A 27,193-nucleotide genomic window follows, 5' to 3' on the forward strand; every position below is an offset into this window, starting at 1 on the left:
AACTGTTATGTTAGCAAGGTGAAGTAAGTCCAATGAAAAAACATGATGATCTGAGACTGATATTTAAAATGGCAATCAGAAGAGGCAAAACAGGTTTAATATATACATTCTGGCAAAGCTGCATTCTGCTTCTTTAAGAATGCATTACATATTATGAACATTCCTATTACAATTTTATTGCAATATTCAAGGTGTACTCAGAAGATACTATTAATTTTTTTAAATATGGGTTTATTTGTTTGCATCTTATTTTACAGCCACTCTTCCAGCCTCCAGTTTCATTTCTAAAATTAAAGCTAGTGATATTTCCATATCAAAGTTTAAAATTAATTTGCTTTGTGGGACATTCCCCTTGATCTAAAATACTTCATTTTAATTAGGACATTTAATTTTCTCTAATGGAATCAGGTTCCATTCACTTAATCCAAAACTACTTTCTGAAAGAGTTATAAGCTGTACCTTTTCTCAGCACAAGTCCTCATAAGGCTTGTCTGCATGAGGAGATTGCACCTACGCAGCTAAACTGATTCCAGATTGATCTACTTACACCACTACAAAACATTCCTGAAGTTAACCCTAACTGGGTCTGCCCCACTTCTGGATCAGTTTTATCAAACAGCTTTAAGTTGCCTAATGCAGACCAGGAGCAGATAATAGAAAATCAGGTACCATTACAAGTATGTGTAAGGATGAAAAACCTAAATGAAAATTGTTCCACCTCCCAGAGCACTAGCACCTGGACCTGCACAGCACGGGGTGGAGTATGGCCACTTCCCACCACCATTTTTGTACATCTTCCTTCTTCCCTTTGCCCTCTTCTCTACAACATGTTGCGTATGTGTAGACCGTGACAAGTCATGTCTGCTTCTCATTAAGAGGACACACAAGACGTTTCTGAGGAACACTTTGCATATTCTGGCTTTGTGTTAGGATGATGTTAGGCACCAAGGCACACGGATAGATCAAGGCAGAGATAATCAGTGCATGGGCACAGCCAGTGAAAGACATTCCCTTTCCTTACTGGGAGAGCTCGCTCCCTCCATTTAAAATAAATGTTTGTTCTGGAGAAGGCCTGTCTTTATCATTTTTATACATCTCATCAGCACAGAGAAATGCAATAAATACCATACATTCTGATAAACTCGGAAACACCTCCAGCTCCATGCTGGCCACAGCTCTCACAATTGCAGGGGCACGGCAACAATATGATTTTAAAAACTGCATACCTTGAAAAATAGCCAGGCTGTCATCCATTTGACCACTTTTATAACCCAAAAGACATGTTTGTAGAGCTCAGTATTCACTACTCCCGGGTCTACTACATTAGCAGTCACATGGCTTCCATTTGCAGTCAGAAGATGCTGTAGTCGATAGGTAAATAACACAAGGGCAAGTTTGCTTTGGGCATAGGCTCCATGGGGTGAATACGAACATCTGTATGCAGGAGAGAAAGAGAGAGGGAGATGCACATAAAAATAATCAGAAGGAAAACAGAATTGCACAAACATCAAATGTACTGCATTTTGCAATATCCAGCAAGCAAACAGCTATACGTTGAGTCGGCACAAGAAACAGCTTATCACTGGCAGGCGTGTTGTTTCCTGAGGTTCTGGTGATTATTCCATTAGACACCAAGTCTGATTTATAGCAGGAAAAAAAAGAAGTAAAATAAAATCACGCGGTACCTGCCAGAATTTCTCTGTTAAACTGTTTGAACTAGAAATGCTGAGGCACCAGTCTCCAGGATATCATCACCTAGAGCCCTTGAACTACTCTCCCCTTCCTCACTGCCCTTTTCCCACACACACATACCCTGTTCCCACCCAGTAAATCCGTGCCTGATCATAATACTCCTGGTTGTTATTATTTGTATTGCAGCAGGACCTACTAATTTCTGATGAAGGCTTCTGCGTTGGGCACAGTACCAATGAGTAAGGCAATACCTGCACCTGCCCCAGTGACACACCAGATTATGCACAGCTATAGAGATGGATAAAACGATGGGGCAAGGAGAGCAGCTGCAAGTGTAACCACAGTTACGCCATACACAGCCTTTAGAGCAAAGATGGATGTCTGGATCTGTGCCAAACGGGAGGTGCGACAGAGGCACACAAATGCTGAGAGTTAGAGCAAAACATTACCTGTTGAGACTTCTGTGCACCTCTCTCATCTGGTTGCTGAAGCTGCCTTTCTTTCAAGTCAAACTTTCTAGGAAATGCTGAGTAGCTGGGTTTCACTGCATGAAGGCAACGGTTTGGTTTCTGTTTTCTTTGTTGGGTTGTTTTTTTTTTTAAATAAGCAGGCTAGTTCCAGTCAAATGAGCAGGCATGTCACTTAGAATGCTCCTCCTGACTGGGGCCTCAGCATCACTTCCACAAATTCCTATGCCATGACAATTCACTCTTGTAATTACTGCAGCTTCTCATCTAACCATTTTTGTGCTTAGCAGAACCAAGGGTAATTCCTGGCATTTCAGACAGCTCATAGGCAAAGCAGGTGGGTGCCTAAAGCAACAGGCTCCTGCGTGAGGCAGAACAGCTTTGGTCCCCCATCCCCTTTCCCTCCGCCAGAGCCTGGGGAAGCGGCGCTGCTTGCTGCTGTGGGAGATAGAAGGGCACCCACCCAGGAGCAGATCTCTCTTCCCCAGGTCTCTCCTTCCCCCTGCTTGTTGTCCTGCCTCTGTGACAGCCACAGCTACAGCTCCATCCTCTACACCTTCACCTTTAGTGCAGCAAACGCCTGGGCTGGAGATGTTCCTGCACTGCTGAAAAGCCTGCCGTCGGTTTTCTGTGGTTGCTGCTGCGTGCAAGGTTTTTATTTTGAATGAATAGCAAACACATCCCAGAGTTCTTTTTGTTATCTCATTCTGGTTGAATGCCTTCTTTATAATATCCTGTACACTTCACCACAGAAAGCCCTGGATGCTAGCAAACAGGCTCCCTCTCTGCAGAGGTATAAGGCTATTGAAGCAACTTAACCGTTTGTGTTATCTGAATGGACTCAGAAAGTTGGAGACACGATGGTAAATGGCTTCAGGAAGTAAAAGACAACACTGAATCTCCAGTGTATCTCTTTTTTTTTTTTATCTTCTATTTTTTCCCTGCTCTATTCTTATTCAAGCAAAGCACAAACAAACAGGCTACAAAAGCATTATATAAATTGAGAGAGAATAAAAAAGGAGAGCTGATCATAAACAGCCCTTGCACCAACCAGTGGCCTGCACTGTAACATGCAGGATAACGTAGCTCCATCATCATAAAGATATCACCTGCGCCTCGGGGCAAAATGGGCTATTTTAAGAATAAAGAACAATCACTGCATGAATATAGAAGTGACTTGGCATTAGTCAGGAAATTGCAGTTACATTTTAAATTCAGCAACGTCCGTGCTCTGATCTGAGACACTCAAAATGTCACCTTATGCTTCATGCATATTTCAATCCTTTTAACTTGAAGGACCAGATCCTCAGCTGCTAGGAGCTTCCCTTGCGCAGCCGTGCGGGGCAGAGCCCACACCACCCATGGGAAGAAGCACTCATCCCAAGCCGCCTCCGGCAGCCAGCTGGCAGCCAACCCTGGCACTTCTCCACCAGTGTCACCATTCCCCCACTGATGGAGAACGCAAGCTGGGGCACGGGACAAGCTTCCTGAGTTGAATTAGAGTGATCTCGTCTGGCAAGCGGCTTGCAAGGAAGCAGGGCTGGGGACTACTCTGACTTGTTCTGCCTGGGTCTAGTCTGGCCTTCACTAACCTTCAGATGCCAGGCAGGAGGTCGGTGGATGCTCCCCGTGACTTCCCATTCCCACATTTTGTCCGAGTGCTGTTTTGACTTACCTTGTGGCAATGAAGCATGAACTACAAGGGCCGGATCGTCAAAAGCCTCGTACTTTGCATAGATATCTATGCCAGAGAAACACGAGTGCTGAGAAGATATAAAAAGCTCTCCAATCAGAGAGGGAGCCTTTTATATCACAGTGCAGAGATGCAAATGATTTGCAAGGCAGCGGGGAATCAGACTTCAATAACATACTATAGATACGAAGGATATAAAGTTGGAGACACAGAGCAGACACTTTTGGCAGAATCCCTGCAATGATTACCTGACCTCTTCCTATTTTTTTCTTAGTGTGCTTTTTGCTTTCCAGGAATCTGATAGCAGTCGACTACATAAGAAAGAGGAATAACCTGTGACACAAAACTGACAAGGATTTGCGTTGAGCAACTGTTTTGTTTGTAAGACCCCATCTTATTAGAATCATGTTATTTAAATGCCACGTGGGAAAAAAAATCAACACTGGTTACTTGTTTTCATTCCATCCAGTCTTGACTTCATGCATCAGAAAAATAGAAGCACGTAGGCTCCTGTACCTATATCATGACTGCATCTCCCACGCACATACATGTAGAATCACAGGATGGTTGGGCTGGAAGGGACCTTTAAAGATCATCTAGTCCAACCCTACTGTCATAGGCAGCGACATCTTTCATTACATCAGGTTGCTCAAAGCCCCGTCCAACCTGACCTTGAACACTTTCACTGATGCCCATCCACAACTTCTTTGGGCAACCTGTTCCAGTGTCTCACCACCCTCATCATAAAATGATCCTTCCTTATTTCTAACCTAAATCTACCCTCTTTCAGTTCAAAACCATAAAATATATTCCTTTTACACATGGAATTACCTGGCTTGAAAGCCTGTACATTTAAATCTAGCCTCTCTTGGCGCTCTATGCTCTGTATGGACATTTTCTACACTGAACGAAAGTATAATTGTATACTAAATAAAATAATATTGACATTATGCATTTCCACATTGCTTTCATTTTCTGAAGGCTCTAAAAGCTTTCTGAAATGAAAGTGCATGCTTGAGGCCAACCAGCCTGAAGCAGAACACAGCTTAGCAGCAAAACAGTGCTGGCACACCAGTGCATGCAAGGTACCTGTGACGCCTGGACCCCTGAGGACACAGGGTATCAGTGCCTCGGAGCAAGGCAGGAAGACTCTCAAGCAGTGAAACTCTACCTCCTGACTAGGTGTCCAGCCAGGCAAAAGACTGGTAGGCCCCGGTGGCATGCACGCACACTGGGCAGTCGGCTAGGGAGCAAGGAGGTACTGGTGGTTTACTGCCCAGGAATCCATCCTAACGGTGCCCACCTGGCCTGAGCTACACCAGACATCACGTGCCGTGGCATGGCAAGCCTGTGCACGGCCAGCAGTTAGGAAAAGCGGAGCAAGGACTTGGTGGGAAGAAGTCCAGTGGGTAGGAGCAGTGTGCCTGCCACTGGTAGCTTGGAGAAGTTCATGCTCACCCCCCACTCATTTGAGTGGGGCTCTCTGTAGACCACTCTTCCTACCATAAAAGGCGGTCTCCCCTGGGCGATGACCTTCCATAGCATTTTGCCGAGTCGGTGCTGATAAAATAGGGCAACGTACAACTCACGAAATGAAAACTACAGGAAGATTTAAGGCAGACAGAATTTAATTATCTGCTTTGAAATCTGGCCAAGAGAGCAGCAATATACAAGACCTTATCCTTCCTTTTAAATAATGCTTTATTGATTTTATACTGATGAATAAACAATCAGGATAAGCAGGCTATGCATTTTCTGTTCAATTAATTTTTACCAAAAATTCCTATTTTTGGCTTAAGATTTTTTGCAGCATAGACTGACAAGTTTGCCAAAATTAGTGAGAAGAAGAGAAAGGGATTCTTTTCTATTTTTGCTGAAATAAAATAAGCAAGTATTCAATTCTGGAGTGAGTGAGTGCCTTGTGTGTTTGCTAATTTTTTTTATTTTATTAACTTCTGTTTCTTTTTTCACCAGAAGCTGATTTTACCACTCATCTCCACGGTGCTGTCTCCAGCAGCAGTCTCCCTAGCAGGCTAGGGCAAATGTATTTGTAAAAAGTAACAAGAAGCCAAATTTCAAACCGGAGCCTGCTGTGGCTAATTAAGTGTTTAAATATGGACTCAGCTGCTATCCAGGTTTGAGAACTGGATCCACATTTAGCACCTCCCTTGGCAGCCAGTACTCTGGTTTCTTTTCTGTCTGGCTTTAGTCGGTCTGGGTTCAGCAGAGGTCTCCCATTTATGCTCAGTGAGACCACGTTCAGTGATGAGCAAGTAAGTCAGCTCAGGGTACCCACTGAGTAACAGGGGGAACAAAATTGCTGCTCGGCACAGACCACTTCATCCACACCTCCTGCACACAGGTTCTCACACTGCTCTCGGCTTTTTCTCTGTCATTAATGGCTGCTTTTGCATCATGCACACTCGTGGAGCAAGTGGGTACACCCCAACTGAACGAAGGGAGCAGTGACAGCACCTTATCCCTTCCCCACCACGTCTTGCTTCATCAAAGGGCTTGGAGGACCTGCTACATTTAACCTGGCCACTGCCAGCAGGGAAGTTTTCCTGCCATGGACCTCTTTCACACCATGCTTGCCTTGTGCATGCCACCCTCCCCTCGCCCATCACCACGCTCCCCAACTTCCAGCGTGTTAATTTGCCTGGAGGGCAGAGCGCGCCAAGATCAAACTGCAGAACAACCCGATTGCTGTGTGCTCCGTTAAAAAACAAGTGATGCAAAACGTGGGTGACATGCTGGGGTTTTTAATGAAAGGCCACACAAAATTTCAATATATGCCTCGGGATGAATCAGTGAATTAAGCAAAAGACAGACTTGCTGTATTGAAATGACTAAAGTTTCCTAATGATGTATGTATTAATCTTGCAATACATCATCACCATTGCTTAGTCAAGAATATAAAAGACTATTATTAAACACTCATGAAGCTTTCACAGACTAAATTTTCTTTCCCCAGGGAATGTAGCACAAGATTTTTCAAGACTTTGATAGCTTTTTCAGTTTATTTTGAAACAGCTACAGAAATACATTGCAGAATATAGGTACATTCTTTCTGGTTATCATAGGCAGTTTCTTTCTCTCTTTCTTTGATAAGCCAAAGCCTGAGTCCTAAACGCTGCTTATTAGACTTAAGAAGACTTCCTGACAGTACTACATATATTTATCCCATGAACACATTTGCTGGGTTTCATCAATTGTGATTTTCTGTCAATACAAAAAAAAACCAAAAAAAAAAGGAAAGTACAGGAGGGATGGAGAAAACACAGAGTTGGAGGAATTAGAATACATGTATTAGCACCAAAAATTGCCAATTGAAAGAAACAAGCATATGCATTAGTAAAAAAAACCCAAAACAAACTCTAAAGTGTTAATGCATTTACTTGTTCAGATTTTGTTACAGTTGTGTACAGTAGCTGTCCTGTTACCAGCTACTGCTATAGGCTACCGTATAGTCACACATTTCATACGCGTGCCTGCATACCTTGGGTTTTCACTGAATAACTACACTTCCTCATGTACATTTCTTTCATACACTTGATAAGTAACCCTAAAAAAAATTATAAATATATACATAAAATAGTCAAGGTGGCCTTAGCATACCCCCATGTATTTGAACTTGAACACACTGGTAGCTGTAATTTGGGTGAATAAGGACTCAAACATGAGGGACTCCTGAAAAGCCCTCATTATCCTGCGATGGACATGCCAGACAGGAAGGCTACAAGACTGATAAATTGGTGACCCTGTTCTATGCAAGCTGAACAGCAAACCCTTCACGTCCCAGCAGGCCACACTAGGGTTACTTAAGCAGCCAGAGGTCGGTGACACTTTCAGAGCAGCCCACCTTACCCTTTTGTTCCAACACAAGGTGGACTGACCACATCTCAGAGCTTCCTCCAATGAGCCCCTTAGTGCCGTGTGCTGCTCACACATGGCTCTGCTCAAAAACTGGGCTTCCTCTGAAATTTTTCAACAGTGGTGAAATAGCATTTTCCTTCTTAAAATTAGAGGATATGGATAGAAGCTCAGAGCTGGGAGATGCTGTCTCTAAAAGGCAAAATATTGATGGTCTGAGTAGCTGATTTCTTTGCAAGTCAGTAACTCCTGCCTTGTGCTTAATTCACAATTCAATAGGAGCCACAAGCTGGAAACTGGATTGTGGTTTTATTTTAAAGTCACATTTCTCAGCTTTCAGCACTTCCCTGTATAAATACATAGCATTCAGTGACCAGCCCCTTGTTATGGCTTGTAGGAAACGCAAAGGGAAATAAATTAACTTACTGTCTTTGGAGGACTACATTTAATGAAGGAACCTGGAAGGTCTTTATTATAAAAATATTTATGAAAGGCAAAATAAGTAGGGGCTTGTCATCCTGGGCATTGCTGTCACCCAGATGGAACCAATGCATCCTTTTTCATTCAGCTGATCCCTCCTAATGGCAGGAGGTGAGATGTCAAGAGCTCTCCTGCTCTACTGATTGCCTTGCTGTGTGCAGCTCCAGTGCTGTGTGCTCAGCACAGCTCTCAGTCCTACCAAAGATGGACTCCAAGGGTGGTCTTCTCAAAGTCTCACCAGAATCAGTATCTTAAAAAAAAAGTTTAATTTTTCTGTTCATGTTCAATTGGTGTTAATTACAAACGGTTTTGATTATTTTAAATATTGAAGGCAAGTTCAAGTTTTAATTACTGTAATTCCATTTCCCCAGGAAATATATATCTTTATAATGAATGATTGCCTCTTCTGAAGAATCATTTTTCAACAGTCAGTTCACATGATACAGGGCTAAATACTTGCTAATATTTTGAAGTGTTATTTGAGCATAACGGTATCCCTTCATACAATTAAAAATCTCCATCAAACAAATGAATGAGTAAATAAATAGAAGCAAGCAAGGTTTTGCATTGCTGCAGCCAAGAAGCAGGTCAAGACTCCAAGACCTACATTCTGTGTCCTTATGACCCTTTTGAGTGATGGCGAAACATAATGATCAAGTATCTTTTCATTTTATCTCTTGGATAATCTGGATCTCAGGTTATTGAAGATTGTCACACATCGTTTAAGATTATCTCTTGGATTATAATAAGAACTCTGAGGCACTCTCCACCTGCTTGTGGAAAGCTTCCTAACTCTCGAGCTTTGAAGTTGAAGGAAGCAATGGGTCTTATAGTTCTTCCTTCCACTAGAATGCACGAGGCCATAAAATGTCCCAGTAGTAACCTAAACAATCCCAATCTTATTTCTGTTGTTTTGATAAAACCACCTTAAAACTGGTGTAGACTTTTGCAGGCCAGCTGCAGATTCTGGACTTTTCATTCTGAGACTGAAAGGGAACTGTCGGGTCTGGTTATGCATAATAAAATGCTGCCATTTCAAATCCAGCACAGTGCACCAAATGTGGTTAGCAGATTTCCAGTAGACTATATGAAATGTGTTGGTGTATACGTGAAGATAACGTAAAGTTTCATTTTGTGGTGGGCTGAACCCAGTGCACTTCCTTGGAGTTGAGGAGGTGCCGAATATGTTCTGCAAGTGCAAATGTGCACCACACTGAAGGACTGGTCTGTCTTACCAGAAGAAACATGGCTTGAATGTGCACACGGACTGCAAAATCCCCTTTTCTGTGAATATTGTGCAGAAATTCCTATGCCATCACTCTCTGTCCTCAGAAGCAACACAAGATTATCAAGTCTGGCACAACAAGATAATTTTGAAAATCAGGTTTTGTTTGCTGAAAAAAATCTAATAACTGCTGCTTTTTCAATGTTTTCTTATATAGTGAGAATAAGAATATCACAGTTTAAAACTGAGAGGTAAAAGCGACTAACTCCTAGGACATAAATTAAGACAAGGAAAAAGCTAATGAAAAGGAGAACTATTTGTTAAAAACAGTCATAAAAAGTCTCCCCCTCTGTTGGAAGACCATTCTAGGTTAAAAAAGAAATACAGTTGAAATGCTAACGGGTACAGGAGAGATTAAAACGTGAAAGTTTTCTGCACCCATGAAATGACTCATAGTCCAGACGTGGCAGGAAAGGCTTTTGTTCGTGTGAGACAGTACGTCAACAGTGGTCCTTGGCCGCTGCCAGAAAAGATGTGGGATTTAAATAAGTGTATGACAGGGGACTGTGAAGTGGGGGGGTGTCTTACTGAAGGAACATAAACAAGCCAACTTCAGCAAACAAAAAAACCTGCAAGAAAACAATAGCATACAATGGCTCACAGTTGTCCGTAGCCAGCATTGCAAAAGTGGTTACTTCAATTACCAGAAGGGACAGTGACAGCAATCACTTTCTCTACTGTTTAGCCTTAGAGTCGGGTTCTGGTTTTGTTTTATAAATTTCCCAATACTGTGTCACCCTGGAACGCTGAAAACAGAGATCTGTAATGGCAAACCAGGCATTTCCTAAGAAGGGGCATGGCATGGCCTGGGGCAAGGGCGCATGAGATCTCTTCCACTTGCAAACACATCTGCAGCAAGTGAAGACAGGCAGGTTTGGCTTTCCAGGAAATGATGAAAAACCTGATGTCCAAACCCCGAAAAAACAGCACACAGTCACAAAACTGCCCTGCCCCAGCCCTCATTGAAAAAAAAAGAAAGAATCAAAAGATACTGCTGCTTTGGAGAATTGATTGGCTTTTTGGTGGCAATTTAGATACTAGCCTCCCCACCACCACCCTCTTTGAGCTGAGAACCAAAAGATTTCATGCAAAACTCCTAGTATTTTAATTTTGACATTTCTGCAGTGCCATATCATAGCTAGCATCAGTGTTAAAAAGCTCTTGAGCCTCTCAGAAAGCTACTGTGAACCACAGTCCTCCTTGGTCTCTGTCCTTCTCGGGAGGGTGAGATGGTGCTGGGTATAGCCAGCCTCCACCTGCCTTGACAAGAAATGCAGGAGAAATGCAGCACCTGACAGGCAATGAGAACAGAAGAAATGGAACAATGAAGCTGCAGCTATATAAGTCATTCCAGCAGTATTAAAGCTCCTGAGGGCTAAAATATTTCACTTTTACAGTGACTTATTTTATTTAGAAAGTACATTTTTCATAAACCCCATATTTTTTCTAGAGAACTCTATTTAATCCAAAGATAATGTCACAGATTTAAGTATTCAAATGCTTGGTCTGCTTTTGAACAGACAAAGTTCTCCTTCGCTGAAAGAACAGGTTTAGGATGGGGAGCAGAGAAAAGGTTAGGAGTTATCTTTTGTAATGGCAGAAGCAGAAACCTGCCTTTTCTTCCCTCCACTACAGCTTGTAATCCTTAATGCACAGGACAAGATCGGGGATATATGGTTGTGAAGAACCAGGAGCAACAGCAGGGCTGAACCCAGAGGGGATTTGTGGAAGGCAAGCTGATAATTTTGAACGTTTCCCTTAACACGTTATTCCAGGAATTTACAGGCACGGGTGCCAGCTTTCCCCAGCTAGGCAGCTTGAAGGACAACTCTGCTGAAAAGGTACTGTGAGGGTGGTGGCAGTTAGAGCGATTGAGAGGAATGCTAAAATCATTTGAATAATCACTCAGGACCTGAACTCCGAAGCTTTTAAGGTTTGCTCAGCCTTAATGAGTCTTTTTGCTCACAGGGAGATGTTAAACTAACCTTCCCCTCTCAAGGGCGACAAGCTATCTTCACTCCCCATTCTCCGCAACTCCCTTTTGCCTTCTCTGTCACACAGGTCCAGTACATTAACTTTCAAATTACCACTGAACCATCTTGCCATTTTGGAAAACAGCACGTCTACGAGATCCACTGTCCTGTGTGCCACAGAGAATTGGCTTCACCCACCCAGCCCGCTGCACCAGGAGAGGCCGGGCAGCAGGAACACCCATAGATCACATTGCAAATTTGAACTCGTTCAGAAACAGTGTGTCCTATTAAATCATTAACCATTAATAATAATCCTTCGTTAAGACCATTAATCCCTATTAGACAAGAAGGAATTTAACATTGTGACACACAAAGGAGCTACATTTAATTTCCCTGAATACATTAGAGTCTGGCATTACCTTTGTGATAGCAGTGTTACACTATGTAATTGTTCTTCAGAAGAAACCAACGAACCCTAAAAGTATTTTGATTAGATAGAACGAAAACACAGTGATAAATATAAAATTTAAACTCTCCAAAACTGGCATCCTGACTTAAATGTTTCTTCATTATTGGTTGCAGGAACAGCTAGGTATTACCTGTGGCCTGCAACAGGGATAAAACACACGCTGCATATGAACTAAACTTCTCTCTTTTGGATTGATGAATTGCTCTGTTGATGTAATACCCCATTTAGGTATTTAATTAACTTACAGAATTGGAGATCTGTGCCTTCACCAATACACTCATTTTCCATGCCACCAACTCAATATTAGCAGTTAATGTTAATTGCTGCAAAAGCAAGGGATTGTTTTGCAAAGCAGCAAATCCTTTTGCATTTATACAGAAAACATTTCGCAAAGAAAGCCTGAAATTCCCTTGTGTAGGTGCATTAAGCATTTGAATACTTCTCATCTAACTATAGACAGGAAAACTTGGTAACCTGCTGCAGGAAGGAGATGTTTAACTGAATACAGCAGTTGGTATTTGGTCCCATGGAGGGAACATGATTTACCTTGCAAATAGAGACAGATCTTCCAACCCGAACCATTCTGTGATTCTATGATTCTATGCAGTAAAAGTCACTGTGGGGAAGCTGTTCAAACAATACAACTCAAACAAAAACTTACATTCCTTGAGAAAAATGAAATCTATAATAACATGTATTTATGTTGTTGTCTAGAACAATCTGTTATGATTACTATTTCTGTAGTTTTCACAGCATTTTATTAAGCAGCAGTCCAGTGACACAGGTATTTATATGTGACTGTGAAAGACTTCTGTACAGACTAAAATGGATTGACAAATAAGAGGTTAACATTTAGAATTCCTCCTTCTTCCTCTTACACATTTTCCCTTATTATTTAAAAATTTGGAAATAAAACAATAGTTCTATGCTACTACCATGCTGCACCAGCTTCATGTTTGCTTTTGCTTGAATTGAAGATATAGTACATCCCATAAATTCTTCCAGTCAGAGAGAATTAAGACACTACAAGTGATAGACCAGTTGTGAAAAGGCACTGAAGCAAAAAACTGTGATTTTTTTTTCTTAAAAAAAACCTCTGAAAAAAATATTGACTCATCAAACCATTCTTAAGGGAAAAAATTCCTTTAAACAAATGTCTGGTTTTTTTTTAAAAAAAAGTAATTTGAAACTGAAGGAGATACTTTATTTCGACAGGGTAACTTAGAAATTAAAGGTTTGATCAACATTATAGTTCAATTTACAGATATATTAAAAATAAGATATTCTGAAATCAATGGTTTTGGTCTGAAAAACGGCTTTATATTTTCAAAAGTAATTTGACATTTTAACTTCTCATTGCTATTCATGGACAATATTTTCAAAATCCTAGCAATGTTGACAGGACAAAATCCTCAACTTTCTGCTCAAACTCAATACAACTTAATTTACCAACAAATATCACATGCACACAGGAAGTGAAGATGAAAGACGCGACCCATCCAAGAACAGGAGGTCTCCAGGGACTTTGCTAGATAGATTTTCCCAGCAGTATGTGACACCTCCTGTTTAAGTCCTTATGAACTGCCTAGCTGAGGAGCTGAACTGGAGCTGCCTTCTCTCCCCAGCATCCTCCCAGTCCTGGGAAGAGCTGTTTACCCTATTTTACACCAGCTAGGAAGCACATATGGCAGCTGGGATTTTTGCAATTCCTTTCATTCAATTTCTATTGTCTCTGACACAATTCATGCACAAGGGCTACAGGGAAAAAATACAGAGATTATCTGGGGACTGTCCCAGCTTGGAGAGTTACAAAAAACATCAGCTCCTTCTGCAGTGGGAGAGCAGAGGAAAGAGAGCAGAAAAAGTGTGAGTAACTGTTCCTGAATATACAGGAGGCATGAACCAGAAAAGGAGCTGTGTTACCGTGGCTGGGAGTTCATAGATCTGTGATTCACAGCATTACAGGGCCCATTTGGCATGCAAAAAGAGAGGATGATGAAAGGAATAGTTAGTCATGGAGACAAAGCTAGACAGAATGCAGAAAGATGCTACCCCTGGGAAAGGGAACACATACAGGTGTGACCCACAGCCTGGGAAAGGGAATAGGGTTGCCTTTCCTTTATGTTCCCAAAATTCCTTTATACTTTCATAGGTAGAGTCCTTGAAGGAGCGCCCTCCATCCCAGCCTTGTAAGAGCACCATAAACTCCAGGGCACTGTTCAAGCCTCAACACAAGAGGATGGCACAATGTTCTTCAAGCTTTTGCTAAAACCAGACAGCCATATTCTCTCACGACCATACTTTTTCTTCTCTCACTTTAGAAAATATTATTTAAAGCAGGCAAAAGAGGAAAAAAGGCCATCCCAGCTGTGCCGTTAGAGTGCACGATGTACTGCCCTCGGCATGTAACTGCTGAAATCATCCCCGTTGAAACGCTCGCAGATAGCGTTTCTGTTCAACTTTCACCTCCTTGAAAACAGTCGTATTCGAAGTAGGGATGAAGGAGAACGATTTGCCTTAGGGATCCCCTTGTCGACTCATGTGATTGCTGTTGAACATGGTCTGGATCTAAAAGACCACAAAGGTGTTTGATGTTCTTCATATATCCTTCAGCAAAAGAACTGGGAGAACAGTCATTGCTCTTGTGCGTTTGCATTTTCAATAACACACATGAAACAAGCTATGCCCTGCCAGTTTGGAACAAGCTCTGTCCTGCCTTGATGTACCCATGCTGTGCCTCTTTTACTGGTGTGTGCAAAGAGAATGGGCAGGAAGGGGGAGAAATGACATTCCTAGGGGAGGAACAGGACTGGGTCTAGAGGGAAAAGATAAGAGGAAGATTAATAGAGAGGAGGAAATCAACTGGTGGGTGGAAGTAAGTCACTTCTTCCCCCTCAGAAAAGAGGAAAAAAATCATGATATAGGGAGGGAAACAACAATGGAGACAAAAAAGCTCAAGAGACAGGTGAATATGCGACTATGAACACAGGAATCAAGTAGGCAGGCATGAAGAGAGAGATAACAAAGTAAGAAAAATAATGTAAAATGCAAGGGAAATCAGGAAAAAATAAGTTAAACTGCCCACCAAAAAGGAGCTGAAAAGCAAAACACAGGATAAATCAGATTGTAAAATGACACGAAACAAACCAAAGAGGAAGTGTGGAAGACTACATTTAATACCATTCATGGATAGAATTGTTTGGTACGCTGTTGCCCTGTGCTCACTGTGATATGGATGATGTTCAGCTTCAGAGCAGAGACATGAGCAGCCAAGGGCAGGCAATGGGGAGCAATGGCCACAACTGTGACTGCCAACCCAGAGTCTCTTGAGTGGGAAAACAATTCTGTAGAAAAATCTGTGGTAAAGCAGGAAACTGAACCTTGGTTTACTGTCTGCTTTATGTCAAGACACTGTTCTGGCTTTCCTTCTCTGCCACCTTTGATGGATGAATCCCTCCTCCACCACTATCACTCGCTTCCAGTTTTCACACTAGCCCCACCAAAATCTAGGAACAATGGGACAAGAGCACAGTAAACAATTCAGTCTTCTGCCACCAGTAATTTTTCCAGCAGAGAGTACATCCCTCTTTCTCCACTACGAGTAAATGACTCTAAATTGTTTTGCTGCCTTCCTGCAAGGTTAGGACTACCAGCCAATCTGGGAACATAAACCCAAGTCATGAAATGAATTACAGCCAACCAGTGCAAATCAAACTATGGGAAAAAAGGACTATAAAATTTTTAGAAAGATTTCCCATTCACACAAGCAGCAAAACTGAGGTATTGCATCACTGGGAAACTGTGGCAATTTGTGGAACGCTATCATATCACAGTGCTTACCATGGGTGTCTTTACCACATCCATTAAAGCTCTTAAAGGCTGTTCTGTATCACAAGGCATCTCGGAGGCCCCATGGTGTAGGCCATGCCTGTGTGTGGTACCCCGCAAAAGTCCTCCAGGGTTGCTAAACCACCCGCTCATGCTGTAGACACACACTCGAACACACAAGTGATCTCACTGGTTTTAGCAGCACCGTTTATGCGACTAACTATTCGCTCCAGTGGGGGGCTTATTGGCAGTTAGGCTAAAAAAAAATCCACCCAGGAGTATCTTCTTCCACCTGAACCAAGAAAAGTGCTGGAGCTGAATCCACAGCCCCCTCTGGGTCCCATCGGTGTGTCTGTGTGCTCAGAAAGCAGGCACTGCTACTGCCCCCGAGTGATTCAGAGCATCCATGTGGGAAAGCGCAGGCAAAATCAGCCAGAGTCTGTCATCGTTTATGGCTCTTCTTACACCGATAAAGTTGAAATGCAAAGGGCATACTTTGGCACAAAAGCTTCAGGTAAATCTCACTGGTATATTATTATTTTTACATCAGTTTGGTCATGTTCGTGCTCAGCCATAACCTTCCTAACTGAAACATTTCTGCTTCCTTTAAAATATGAGTTAATAATGAAGAATCACAGGTAAGGATGATCCTAAATTAAAGAGGCACAGTACAAGGCTTTGCTATAATCAAGGAAACTACTGTTATCTAGAGACACAGAACAGTCACATCTAATTTTGCATTCTGCACTTAGCCCAAAGAAATACTAATTACACTCCCCTTATCCCCCTTGCATGCTGCCATCCAGCACATGCCCATCAGAAACAATGAATATATACATCAAGTGAAGAGTAAGGGTAATTTCCTGTGGTTGTTTTACAAGCAAGAGATTAAACTGTGACTACCCTGCAGAGCTTAAACAATGTGCCTGTAATAAAACTGATGCCGTAGTATGTAATCAGAAGTCAAACAGAAAGTTCGACATGCTTAATGCAGCATTCATATGTAAAATGTCTGCAGTGGAAACAGCCCAGCCCTCTAATTTCAGTCTTTGTTCCAAAATGAAACCTTGGGCCAGGTGCCTCTGAACACGTGCTGAAGTCCCTGTCAAAGGACGGAGGCAGAATTTCTCCACGGAAATGATGCAAAACTCAGACTGGCTCCATGCAGGCAGAAACGCTCTGGAGCCCATCAGAAGACAGTGAGCGTGTAATTGTGCTGCATGGGGTGCCCGTGACTGCATGGGGAAATTTTGAAATGTATCTATATCTCAGTTACCCTGCCCATTCCTCAATCAACTAAACAACTCTACACGGTTCCTGTATGACAGCAGAGATATTTACCACAACATTTGATGTCTTCCTAATGTTAGAAATAAACCATAGATATTCACTCACAATTTTCCTAAATAAAAGTAGAGGGACAGAATATGGCCATGAGTTTTTATGCATCTTACTGGGTTAAAAACCCAGGGCGGCCACACACGTGGGTCTCAGTAAGCTCTCAGGGAAGTTCAGGAGGTGACCCGGAGAAGAGCCAGGGCTCTGGTGTTGGCAGTTGATCACATGGAGACAAGAGGGATGAGAAAGCCCTGGAGAGGAGGCAAGTTGGGGGAAGCTGGAGAAGGGCTGTGAGGGAGGTAGAGGTTGGGGATTGGGACATCATGAGTGGCGCAGGACAAGGTGGAGGCCAGAGGTGTCAGGAAGGGAGGACAGTGTGCCAGGAGGTGCAGTCCAACGGGCAGAGCTGCCAGGGAGGAAGGAGCAGCAGGCAGTGAGTGGGCTGGGTAAAGCTCTGAGGCAGCCAGGCAAACGGGGCTAGCTGCTTCCTGAGGGCCAAGCCAGCAGCCCCATGCCCAGTGGGCAGGGAGCTGGCAGCCACAGGCATCTGTCTGCAGCCATCCGAGGGCAGGATCAGGGCCTCTATGTATGCATTCATTTGAAGATGAAGTCTACGTCGATTCACCCAAGCCATTTTAAAGCACCCCAGTTATTAAGAATCTCCTTGATGAGGCAGTGAGGAGCCCAGGCTCCGCACCACAACCATCACCACAGCGTAAGCATCAGAAAGGAAAGCAAGGCTTTCAAGCTTCAGAATAAAAGACTCAATTTACAAGCTTATAAAGTATTTGTATCTTTATCTGAAGGCTGCAACCTTTGTTCAAGCCTGAAAGATATTAAGCAACTGCTTGAGAATCACTATTAACTGGAAAAAAAAAACAAAAAACAATGGCAAGATAAAACCCCCACATGCAGTATTCAATAACAATTCTCTTGGAGTTTAATCTGCACACCATTACTACAGATCAGTGAATACCAAAAATGGATCTGTACCTGCTTTGTAAGTCGTTCAGGTGCAATTCGCCTACATAATGGGTGGCTGATGAGACAGTGATGATCCTAGCGTTGTGACTGTGCGTTCCTGATTGCTTCAGCTTATCCAAGAGGAGGTTAGTCAACAGGAAGTGTCCCAAGTAGTTCAAGCCGAAGTGCTCCTCAAACCCATCCTCCGTCTTCCTTTCAGGGACCAGCATCACCCCAGCTGGAGGAGAAAGCAGAGGTAAAACCTGTTGATTTATTTCAGAGAAGGAGCAAGCTAGAAGGAGCAGCGATCTCCTGCTGCGGAGTGTAAACACAGCATTTAGAGCAATGAGTGATTGGTGATGGCATGTAAAGTTTAAAGCCGACAGACACTGATTGATTCCTGCCGAGAAAAATGTCAAATTCCCCACTTCAGTTCCTTCATCCAGAAAACAAGTAGACTGACTCTCTCCCTTCCTTCCCCCCTCCCTGCAGGATTGTGAGAATAAATTAGTTCATTTGTGAAAAGTGTTTTGAAGACATTAAAAGTGGTGTTAATCCATTGCTGGTGTGCCAGAATGCAGTGCTGCAGATCCGCAACTACAATTAATCTATCTACAATAGGTGGGAGCTGGGTGATCCCAACAACATTCCCTCCATCAAAGAGCTCAGAGCAGTGGAGACAAGACCAGGCTAAGCAGCAGACCTGCTCTCCCAGACAGCTTTCTGCTGAGTCCTGGCTGGAGTTTAAAGATCTGTTGAGTCTTTGTCTGAAATCTGCAACTTCTATCTCACTGGTGTGGGTGAGAAAAGATGCAGTAAATTTGCCCAATACATCTTAATTACTGTGCTTACAAGCAGCTGCATACTGAAATGAGTTTTTGAATGCTTATTTTGGCAATATTTTTGCATAGATTTCTACAAACCACAATTTTCAAACTCGGTGCCTAAAATAAGTATCCACATCCCTAGCACGCGATGTTGATTTCAGCATCTTGCAGGGAATCCTGAGCTCACGCATAAGCTATATTGTGTACTGAGGCTGTGTGGGGCATTGCTGTCCTGCTCAATTATGATGTGGACTTGAATGTTATAAATTATTCTTATTGTATTAAAATTTAATTATTGTACAAAATGGACCTGACCTTTGTAATTTAAATGTAGATGGTCATGGTTCCTGTTGCACGCCATTTATCTTCTCTCTAAAATACATGGATATGATAAAGCAGGAAGGCCACCTCTGCTCACAGATGTAAGAGAACATCACCTTCATCATCACGCTACTTCATGTGTCCATTAAAAAGCCTTTAACATCCCATTTCTTGGCGTCAGCCCAATGATGGCATATTAAATTACCATTTAAAATCGTACATGCTGCGCATCTGCACCATTCCTTCTTTGGGGGGGTGTCCCACCACCCGACAGTCCTACTTTGTTACTGATGCTCGGGAAGGTGGTATTTTCAGGATGCTTTTAGCATGGCCAACACCCATAGCGATTCACCTATGGCTGCCTGTTGCTTAATGGAGCAACTGGAGAAGCAGCCCGAGAGGAAGAAACGAGAAAAGACAACAGAGCAAAGAAAAAGTTTGGGTGTAACACAGCGTACCTGCATATGGAGGCCTTACGACTGAACATGAGTAATGCTGGCTGATGGTACGATGAAAGAAACACAACACAAATTACATGACTGGGCTCTACAAAAGCTCTTACTGGCATCTCTCTCTGTCATTACAGGCACTCTCCCAGAGCCCTCAGAATGACAGGAAAACCCAGCTGCTGGCTGTGGTTTCTCTGCATGTCAAATCTCAACTATAACAGTGGAAGGACACAAATTAGAGGGTGTCAGGTCAGATGTCCTGTTGTATTCTCCTTCCTTAGCAGCACTTAACTCTGAGGCATGGTGCAACTGCTCAAGGAGTTAGGAACAGATTTCCATTTCCTCCATAATCTGCATATGCAGCATCCAATGACATCTGGGACAGTGGCTGGGACTGAACACTGGCATGAAAGTTACAAATAGACAAAAAAGTGAAACAATTCCTGCTGCAACTTTTTTTTTGTTTGTTTTCTGGGAAGAAGGAAAGGGCTGGAAGGGCAACAAATCCCAGGCTCCCAGACCAAGTCTCAGCCTGCTACAGTGAGAGTTTTAGCAGAGATGGGGCTTCACATGAGCTGTTGGAGGGCAGATGGGAACAGCACCACATCTCTGAGCACATGGGCTGGTACGAGGAGATTATTGGCATCTCTCTGAGGCCCATCCTGCCCTCCAAAGCTCTGTCAGTTGGACCAGGCAGGAGGAAGCAGTTTAGCAGAGGTCTATTTGCAGCAACACTGGTAAAATGCAAGCCCAAGAAAAAGGTGGCCAACATAAAACAACCCCAGCACAGCAAAGCTGATGTGAACCCCAAGTGCTGCTTCTGCATCTGCTGGGGCTGCTGCAGGGCCATAGGCACCCCCTGACACACACACACTTTTCTGCTGGCTAAAGCAGACGGAGGGATGGAGGAATTTGTCTGGAGAGAAGTGCCGTAGGTGGCTGCTACAGCCACTCATTCAGCTTTGCATCAGGCCCAGCAGGCAAACCCAGGGAAGCTGCTGCTGCTCACATCAGGCCCGAGGGCACCTGTGCTCCAGCAGCTGCCCCCTTGACCTCCGGAGAGGAGCAGGATTTCAAGAGCACGTAGAGTCTCTGCCCTCCACCCCAATTAGTCTCCACCATCTGTGCTGCACGTCCTGGGAGCAGAAGACAGATCTGAGCTCATGTCAGGAGATGGAAAAGATTTACACACATGCAACACACGACTGTTAAGACACACGTTCCCGAAAATTATTTTGCTCATTCTTCAAGAGCTTCTCTGAGCAGGAACTGTGGGAAAGTCCTTGAGCAGGCAAAATCACCTCTGCCCGTATTTGTTCCTACTACAATTCCCTTTTTCTCTTCAAGAGCTGGTCAAATAATATTAACCTAAAACACCTTTGAGAGATTTTCTTTTTGTAAAGGCTCTCATCTTTGAGGTGGTTCATATCAAGGCTATTAAAAAATCTCGCCCTGCAATTTGAGGGCAGTTCCTCTTATTTGCGTAGAAGCCATTTTAATTCACTGGAAAGGAATACCCAACAGGCAACGGAACCTGGCTGCTTCTCTGACAAAAGGGAACACCTTGTAAGTGTAGCAGCAAGCTCTCTTTTTTAAATTATTAACTACCTAACATTCAGTAGATACTAAAAGTGGCATGCTATTGATTTTTTTTGGTCCAGAAATGTCACCAGCTTTACTCAGGGGCCCCAAATGGTAACTCTAAGAGTGAAAGCTACTTCAATTTTCAATTCTTTCAATTAATCCAATATTATTTGAAACATTAAAAAAGTCCTTTATTTTTTTTTTCTTTTTTTATTACTTCTTCATTGTAACCTAAGAATGATTTTGTTTATTCTTCTAGTATGGTATCCATACAACCCAGCATCTTTCTGATTTTAATTATCAACAGTTTCTTCAGTTTTTTGGAGGGCATATGAAATTTCAAGTGGCAGATGATTAATGTCAAACACTTTGGTTCTGATACAACTTTCTTACACATTTTTCCCTCTGATTTAACTGGATTGTTTCCAGAAGATTTATTTTTTAAAAAGTCACTGATACCAGCACGGCATTAGAGAATGAATTAATAAGTAAGCTGAACATGAGCTTTTAGTTTGTAATTGATTAGCTGTTGTTGAAAAATTCAGGCAAAAGACTGACAGTATGCATGCAGAAAACTCCCTAAATGGCACATTGATGTGTGATTTTGCAAGAGAAGAAATAAATTGGAACAAGGAAAATATTTTGCTGCATAACTGTGAACAACTGTTCTTATAGATATAGTAATATAGCCCTATGTGCTGCAGTTAGGCATTAATTGTAATATGTTCAAATTATACACATTTTAATTAGCTATAATGAATTAAAAAGAATCCATCCTTTTTTACTTTTATGACTAGGCAATAGTCATATTTTTCTCTCCAAGAATGAATGCACCTCAAGAGAACTGCCTTTGTAGACAGTCATTTATCATGATTTTCTATAAAAGTTTCTAAAGAAACTCTTGGTTTGAGATCCATCAGTGGATTAGTCTTATGTGATTTTAAGAGCATCGTGGATCTGATAGAGCACAGAGCACAACCAAAAAGTTTATGACAGTTGTAAATATTACAGGCCAGGCATACCATATTTTTATTGGATTATACAGGAGAATTTGTACCATGCCTGCCTGTACTGTAGATGATGGTAAACATTGCTGTAATTTCTGTACCTCCCACTTCAAAGACATCCTTCGGCTCCACTATAAAATATATTTTAAGAGCTTTAAAAATACAAGTATTTCACTCAGCTAGATTTATTTACAGTGAGCTACTTCGAGGTTTTTAAAGGTAGTTCTCTCCAGCTCACTACGAAATAAAGATTGAAAATCTCTTTTTCACATGCAGAACAAAATGTCTTCCTTCCCAGCCAGGCTCACAGGAGAGGGTTTGGAGGCTGTGCCCCCATATGTAAGTCCCTTTATTCCCAGCAGCCCAAAGGCTGGGCAGAAAATGCAAGAGGTCAGCCACATACACTTACTTGTACACCTTCACAGCAGGAGATGAAGCTACGTAATCACATTTATGCCACTCTTGTAATTTACAAGGAAGAGATACGTACTGTACCAAAAATGTTCCCAAGGGGAAAAATTAATAGAGACGGTAACTCCAAGTAAAAGCATAAAGCCTTTTCTCCATACAGGCTCTGCACTGGTGTAGCTGATTCATTTAGCAGCATTTTCCATCCCGTGACCTGACCCACCTCACTTAACAGTGTCAAAACCCCTCTGCTCTGCACACCCATACACCAAAAGGCGTATGGCTGGATCTATCTAGCTATAGAATAATATAGCCCACTTCTTTCTTGAATAGGGAGAGCTATAGCAGAATAAACACCTCAATAACTGTATAGCAGCACCCCCTGACTGCTCGTCCCACCTCGTTCAGTTGGGCTATGCTATCCCAGAATATGCCTGTCCTGGGGATCTCTCCTAGCAAGTGAACAATGAGAAGTTGCAATGCCTTGTTAGAAAAATTGCCTCCAGAAGCACCTACTGGAGACGCAACCCTACCCACATTAACTGCTTTTCACATGTATGCCTCATCTGGGCTGCAGAGAGGTGAATTTACAGCACTGCTGCGAAACACTGCTTGCTAAACCAGGTCCACAGCACAGAGCCCTGTGCTACTGGTATCCCAGAAAAGCGTTGTGAGTCTAGACAGGACCACACACAGAAGCCAGATTAACAGCATGTGAAAGCTGAAAAGGCAAAAATCCAAACAGTTAAGAAGAATCATAGAATGGTTGCGGTTGGAAGGGACCTTAAAGAAAAACACAGTCTCCCCAGAGGAACTGGTGGAGGTAGTTCAGACTCTTGAAGTTCCCAATATTTTCTGGAGCCCTGTATATATGTATATGCAGTTTTCTAAAGCAAACTGTGACAACACTGAAGCAAACCGAGGAATTTTATCCCATGACATATCAATAGACTTAGATGACTTAGTTGCCTTGCGTCTCCCCTCAGGCACAAGTAAGGACTTTTGCTGTCAGCCTGTGCCAACACATTGTCCTGTACATGGATCTTCCCTGGAGGGGACTGGACATCATGAAAACCAGTTTGTTAAACAGCTGCTGACAGGAGGGCAGCATCGGGACTGACCCCTGGGCTGCAGAGAAAAGCCATCCCCAGCAGGTTCAGTCTCTGATGCTTCTTCCTAGAACAAGGTCCTTCACAGGAGTCTGCTGGAACCTCTGCTCCAGCACTGAGCAAGTTCTCACTAGCTCCTATCTCCAGCTCCTTTGCAAGGGGCTCTGCACCACCTGTTGCCATTTTGGCCTCTTGGCTTCCTAACAACTCCCTGTGCCAGCCCTACTGAAGCCAAGAACAATGTGCTGCTTCCCAGCCAAAGTTCTGGGCTCTGCTCCTCTCCCTCCTCTACCCCCAAAACCTGGTGACCCAACACTGATCATATCGAAGAACAGCATGTGTGCGGCAAGGAAGGGAGAGGCTCATCCCCAGACATGCATATCAGCTTCATCTGCCTCTCTGCTTCCCTCCAAACAGTAAGTTTGTTCTCCCTAATTTTCTTACCCAGCCACTCTAGCTCCTTTGTGTCTGAATCTCATGAGATCTCACTCTGCATCCTGCAGGCATCTGCCAGTCATAGGGCTGGCTCTCCCTTCTGTTGCTCCTCAGGCTGGTTTCCTTGTGGGACCACGATCAGTGGCTCTGAGACTCCCACCAGCTTCCCCATTCCCTCTTCAACATCAACCAACTGTGACACAGGGGGAGATGAGAATTAATTTGTTCAAGTTATGTCAAAGTCAGTGGCCAGAATAAAGAGAGAGGTTCCAATCACGTTCCCACTTGGGGGAAAAAATTTCATGTTTGTTAAATGTCAGTAAATTTACAAAAAACACATCAGTCAAGAATCCCCTTACTGCAAGAAAAAGTTCAATCAGTTCCTGCACAACAGAGACACTAGGCCTCAAGATAAGGATTCAGTCCTTGTGAATTATGTGGTGTCTAAGCACTTGCAAACTCTGAGACCTCTCCTTATAGTTCAAATATGCCTAATGCCTCTCTTTGTCCTCACTACCCACCCCAGCTCCCTCCCCCGATAGTTGCTCCCCTATGAATTTCCTGATATTGAACAAGAATATATGCTACATTCATAATTTAATTCTGTTAAAAAGTCTTTCACTCAGCAAACTCAAATGTATTGCCATCAAGTTTTCCCCCATCCTAGTGGTTCCCACACGACAGTCCTGTTTCCCCACATCAGCTCTTCACTCCATCTTCTGCTTTCTCTCCCTTATAACCTTCCAGCCTCAACCACCTCTCTTTTATTTCAGTTCTCCACACCAAGGCTTCTCATATAAATCTGCCTCTTGGAAGTTACGGTCTTGTCCCATCTACATTAAAACCGGGCTTCTTCCTCTTCCATGCTACAGGTTTTGTCACTATGCCTAAAAATGCAACAGTCAGCTCTTCCAAAGAGATGTGGTCACTAGCCGATTGAGGTCACCAGCTACATCAGCTCACCAGCCACATCTGACAAGACCTTTAGCTCCTGAGAGTGCTGAAATCATGTCTCAGTTCCATTCCAACTGTATATCAAGGTAAAACCCAGACACCCATCACCTCCCATCCACCTCTCCCCACCTCAAAGTCTGCTTTTCATAGGATAGAAATTTGTCACAGAGGACCCAGGCCCCCAGTCTCGACAATGGAGAGACCAGGAGAAGCCTGAAGTGAGCCACAGTGCTCATCTCCATCACAGCTCAGAGGCACCACAGAGAGCAGAGGGGACACTGGTGCCCAGCCTTGCTGCTGGTGCCTTTGCCTGCACGCAGTACTTCCCACCACGGCTCGAGGTTATGACTCCAGCAGAAAGACTTGTTCAGTCTCGACTCAGGACATGCTTTGTACAGGCAAAATCTTTAGTGATTAAAATGTAAAAGATGGGTTTCAAACTGCACTGCTTAACAGGCTTCTGACTCAGCCCAGCATGGGAATATTACATGGATGGCGAAAGGTGCATCTGCCTTTGACACAAAGGCAGCATCTTGCTTGCATTGAAGTCCCCATCCCAAACTGTGATAACACCAGAGCATTTCTAAAGAAACTTGCCATCATTTTTTAAATTAAAAACAAAACAAAACACCCCAAGATGTTTTGTTATCATTCTTGGAAACAGATGAACTCTTTTATCTGGCATTACAAAAAATTATATAAAAATAAATTAGCTTGAGGCAAATGCTTGGCATAGAAACCCTTAGCCCAACCACTAATAGTTTGGCTAACTAGTAAAGAACTGAAAACTGAGTAATGTCTACTGCTAGTGCTCCCAGACCCACCTACAGTGCTCCAAGGGAGAGGTGGACTCTATTAGCTGTGCCAAAGAAGACAAAACAAGGCATCTTTCCACTAAAGACAAGCTCTTAGTTTATCAGTAGATTAAAGGAAAAAAAAAAAAAGAAAAAATGCAGACAACCCACACTCAAGGACTATGAGAACAACAACCAAATCTTGGTAGGTTCAGCACAAAACTGAACAGGTAGCAATACCTCCTTAAGAACAGATTCACTTTCCGATTCACTGTCACGCTGCTACAAAGGGAACACACAAAGAGCAGGCCAGTTCCCTGGAAAATGCATCAGTTAAAAAAAGAAAATACGATCCACAGCTGAGGTTTTGTTTTCACACTAAAATAAATCAGAGCATTCATAATTGGATCTGGCTGGAAAAAAAAAAGACAACTTTGCTTCCTAAAAATATGCTCAGTAAGTGCATTGTTGGCACAATGGTGAGTTATCCCACTCACAATCAGAAAATAGGAAAGTCAGTCACAGCTTTCTAATTCAATAGGAGGTTCTCTTAGAAGTAAAGTATCTTGTTTTGTAATTTGTATAAAAAATATTTTTACCTACAAGCTATGAAAGGATTAGGTAGGAATAAAACATGGCTCACTCCTGCCTCTCAGAAAAGCCAGTGGCAAATGTTCCACACACTTAAGTAGAACCAGTTGGGTTTCCTAATCCATCAATAGCTGAATTTTCTATCTGTCTTCCACTGATAAAACATTCACATTCAGGGCATAAAAGCAAATGGGTCAAGAACCTGCAGCATGTGGAGCCTGAGATATTTCCCTTTTCAGAGTGTTTGATGTCACAGACACAGAGAAAGCTTTGGAAATAATTAGAAAGACAAAGATAGTATCAAACAAAAGTCAGGATTTTCATGAATGAAATCCTTACAGTTTGAAAGTCAGAAGTAGCCTAAAGTTACTCTTCTAACTTATTAGTTCTTCTAATAAAAAATAAACCTTTTATAAAAATCTGCTAACTTTACATAGGATACATATCATTCTGGCAGACAACAGTGTTATTCAAGTATAATAAAAGCTCTAGCTGATGACTGCTGCTAAAAATCCAGGTGCCAGGTAAATATTGGCATTGCACAATCCTTGGTTACTCTTGGTTGGATACTGTCAGCCGTATCATGGTGCTCTGACACGTGCCCAGACAAGTTACTTCCAGTACCCAAGGCGACTAATACTGTAAAGAGCAGT

The 27,193-nt window shown here is 42.7% G+C and overlaps 1 protein-coding gene across 5 annotated transcripts in view; it reads right to left on the minus strand.

Annotated features, from left to right (window-relative positions):
* Nucleotides 1–27,193, minus strand: part of DHRSX (dehydrogenase/reductase (SDR family) X-linked) — a 233,957-nt gene that overhangs the window by 38,160 nt on the left and 168,604 nt on the right. For all 5 annotated transcript variants that reach the window (XM_014960305.1, XM_014960307.1, XM_014960308.1 and 2 more), the window contains 2 exons: nucleotides 18,092–18,299; nucleotides 1,227–1,434 (listed from right to left, as the gene is read on the minus strand). In XM_014960305.1, coding sequence (XP_014815791.1) covers nucleotides 1,227–1,434; nucleotides 18,092–18,299 — 416 coding nt within the window. The remainder of the gene's footprint in view (nucleotides 1–1,226; nucleotides 1,435–18,091; nucleotides 18,300–27,193) is intronic.

This window comes from Calidris pugnax, unplaced genomic scaffold (assembly GCF_001431845.1).
Source record: "Calidris pugnax isolate Ruff unplaced genomic scaffold, ASM143184v1 scaffold188, whole genome shotgun sequence".
NCBI classification, from domain to species: domain Eukaryota; kingdom Metazoa; phylum Chordata; class Aves; order Charadriiformes; family Scolopacidae; genus Calidris; species Calidris pugnax.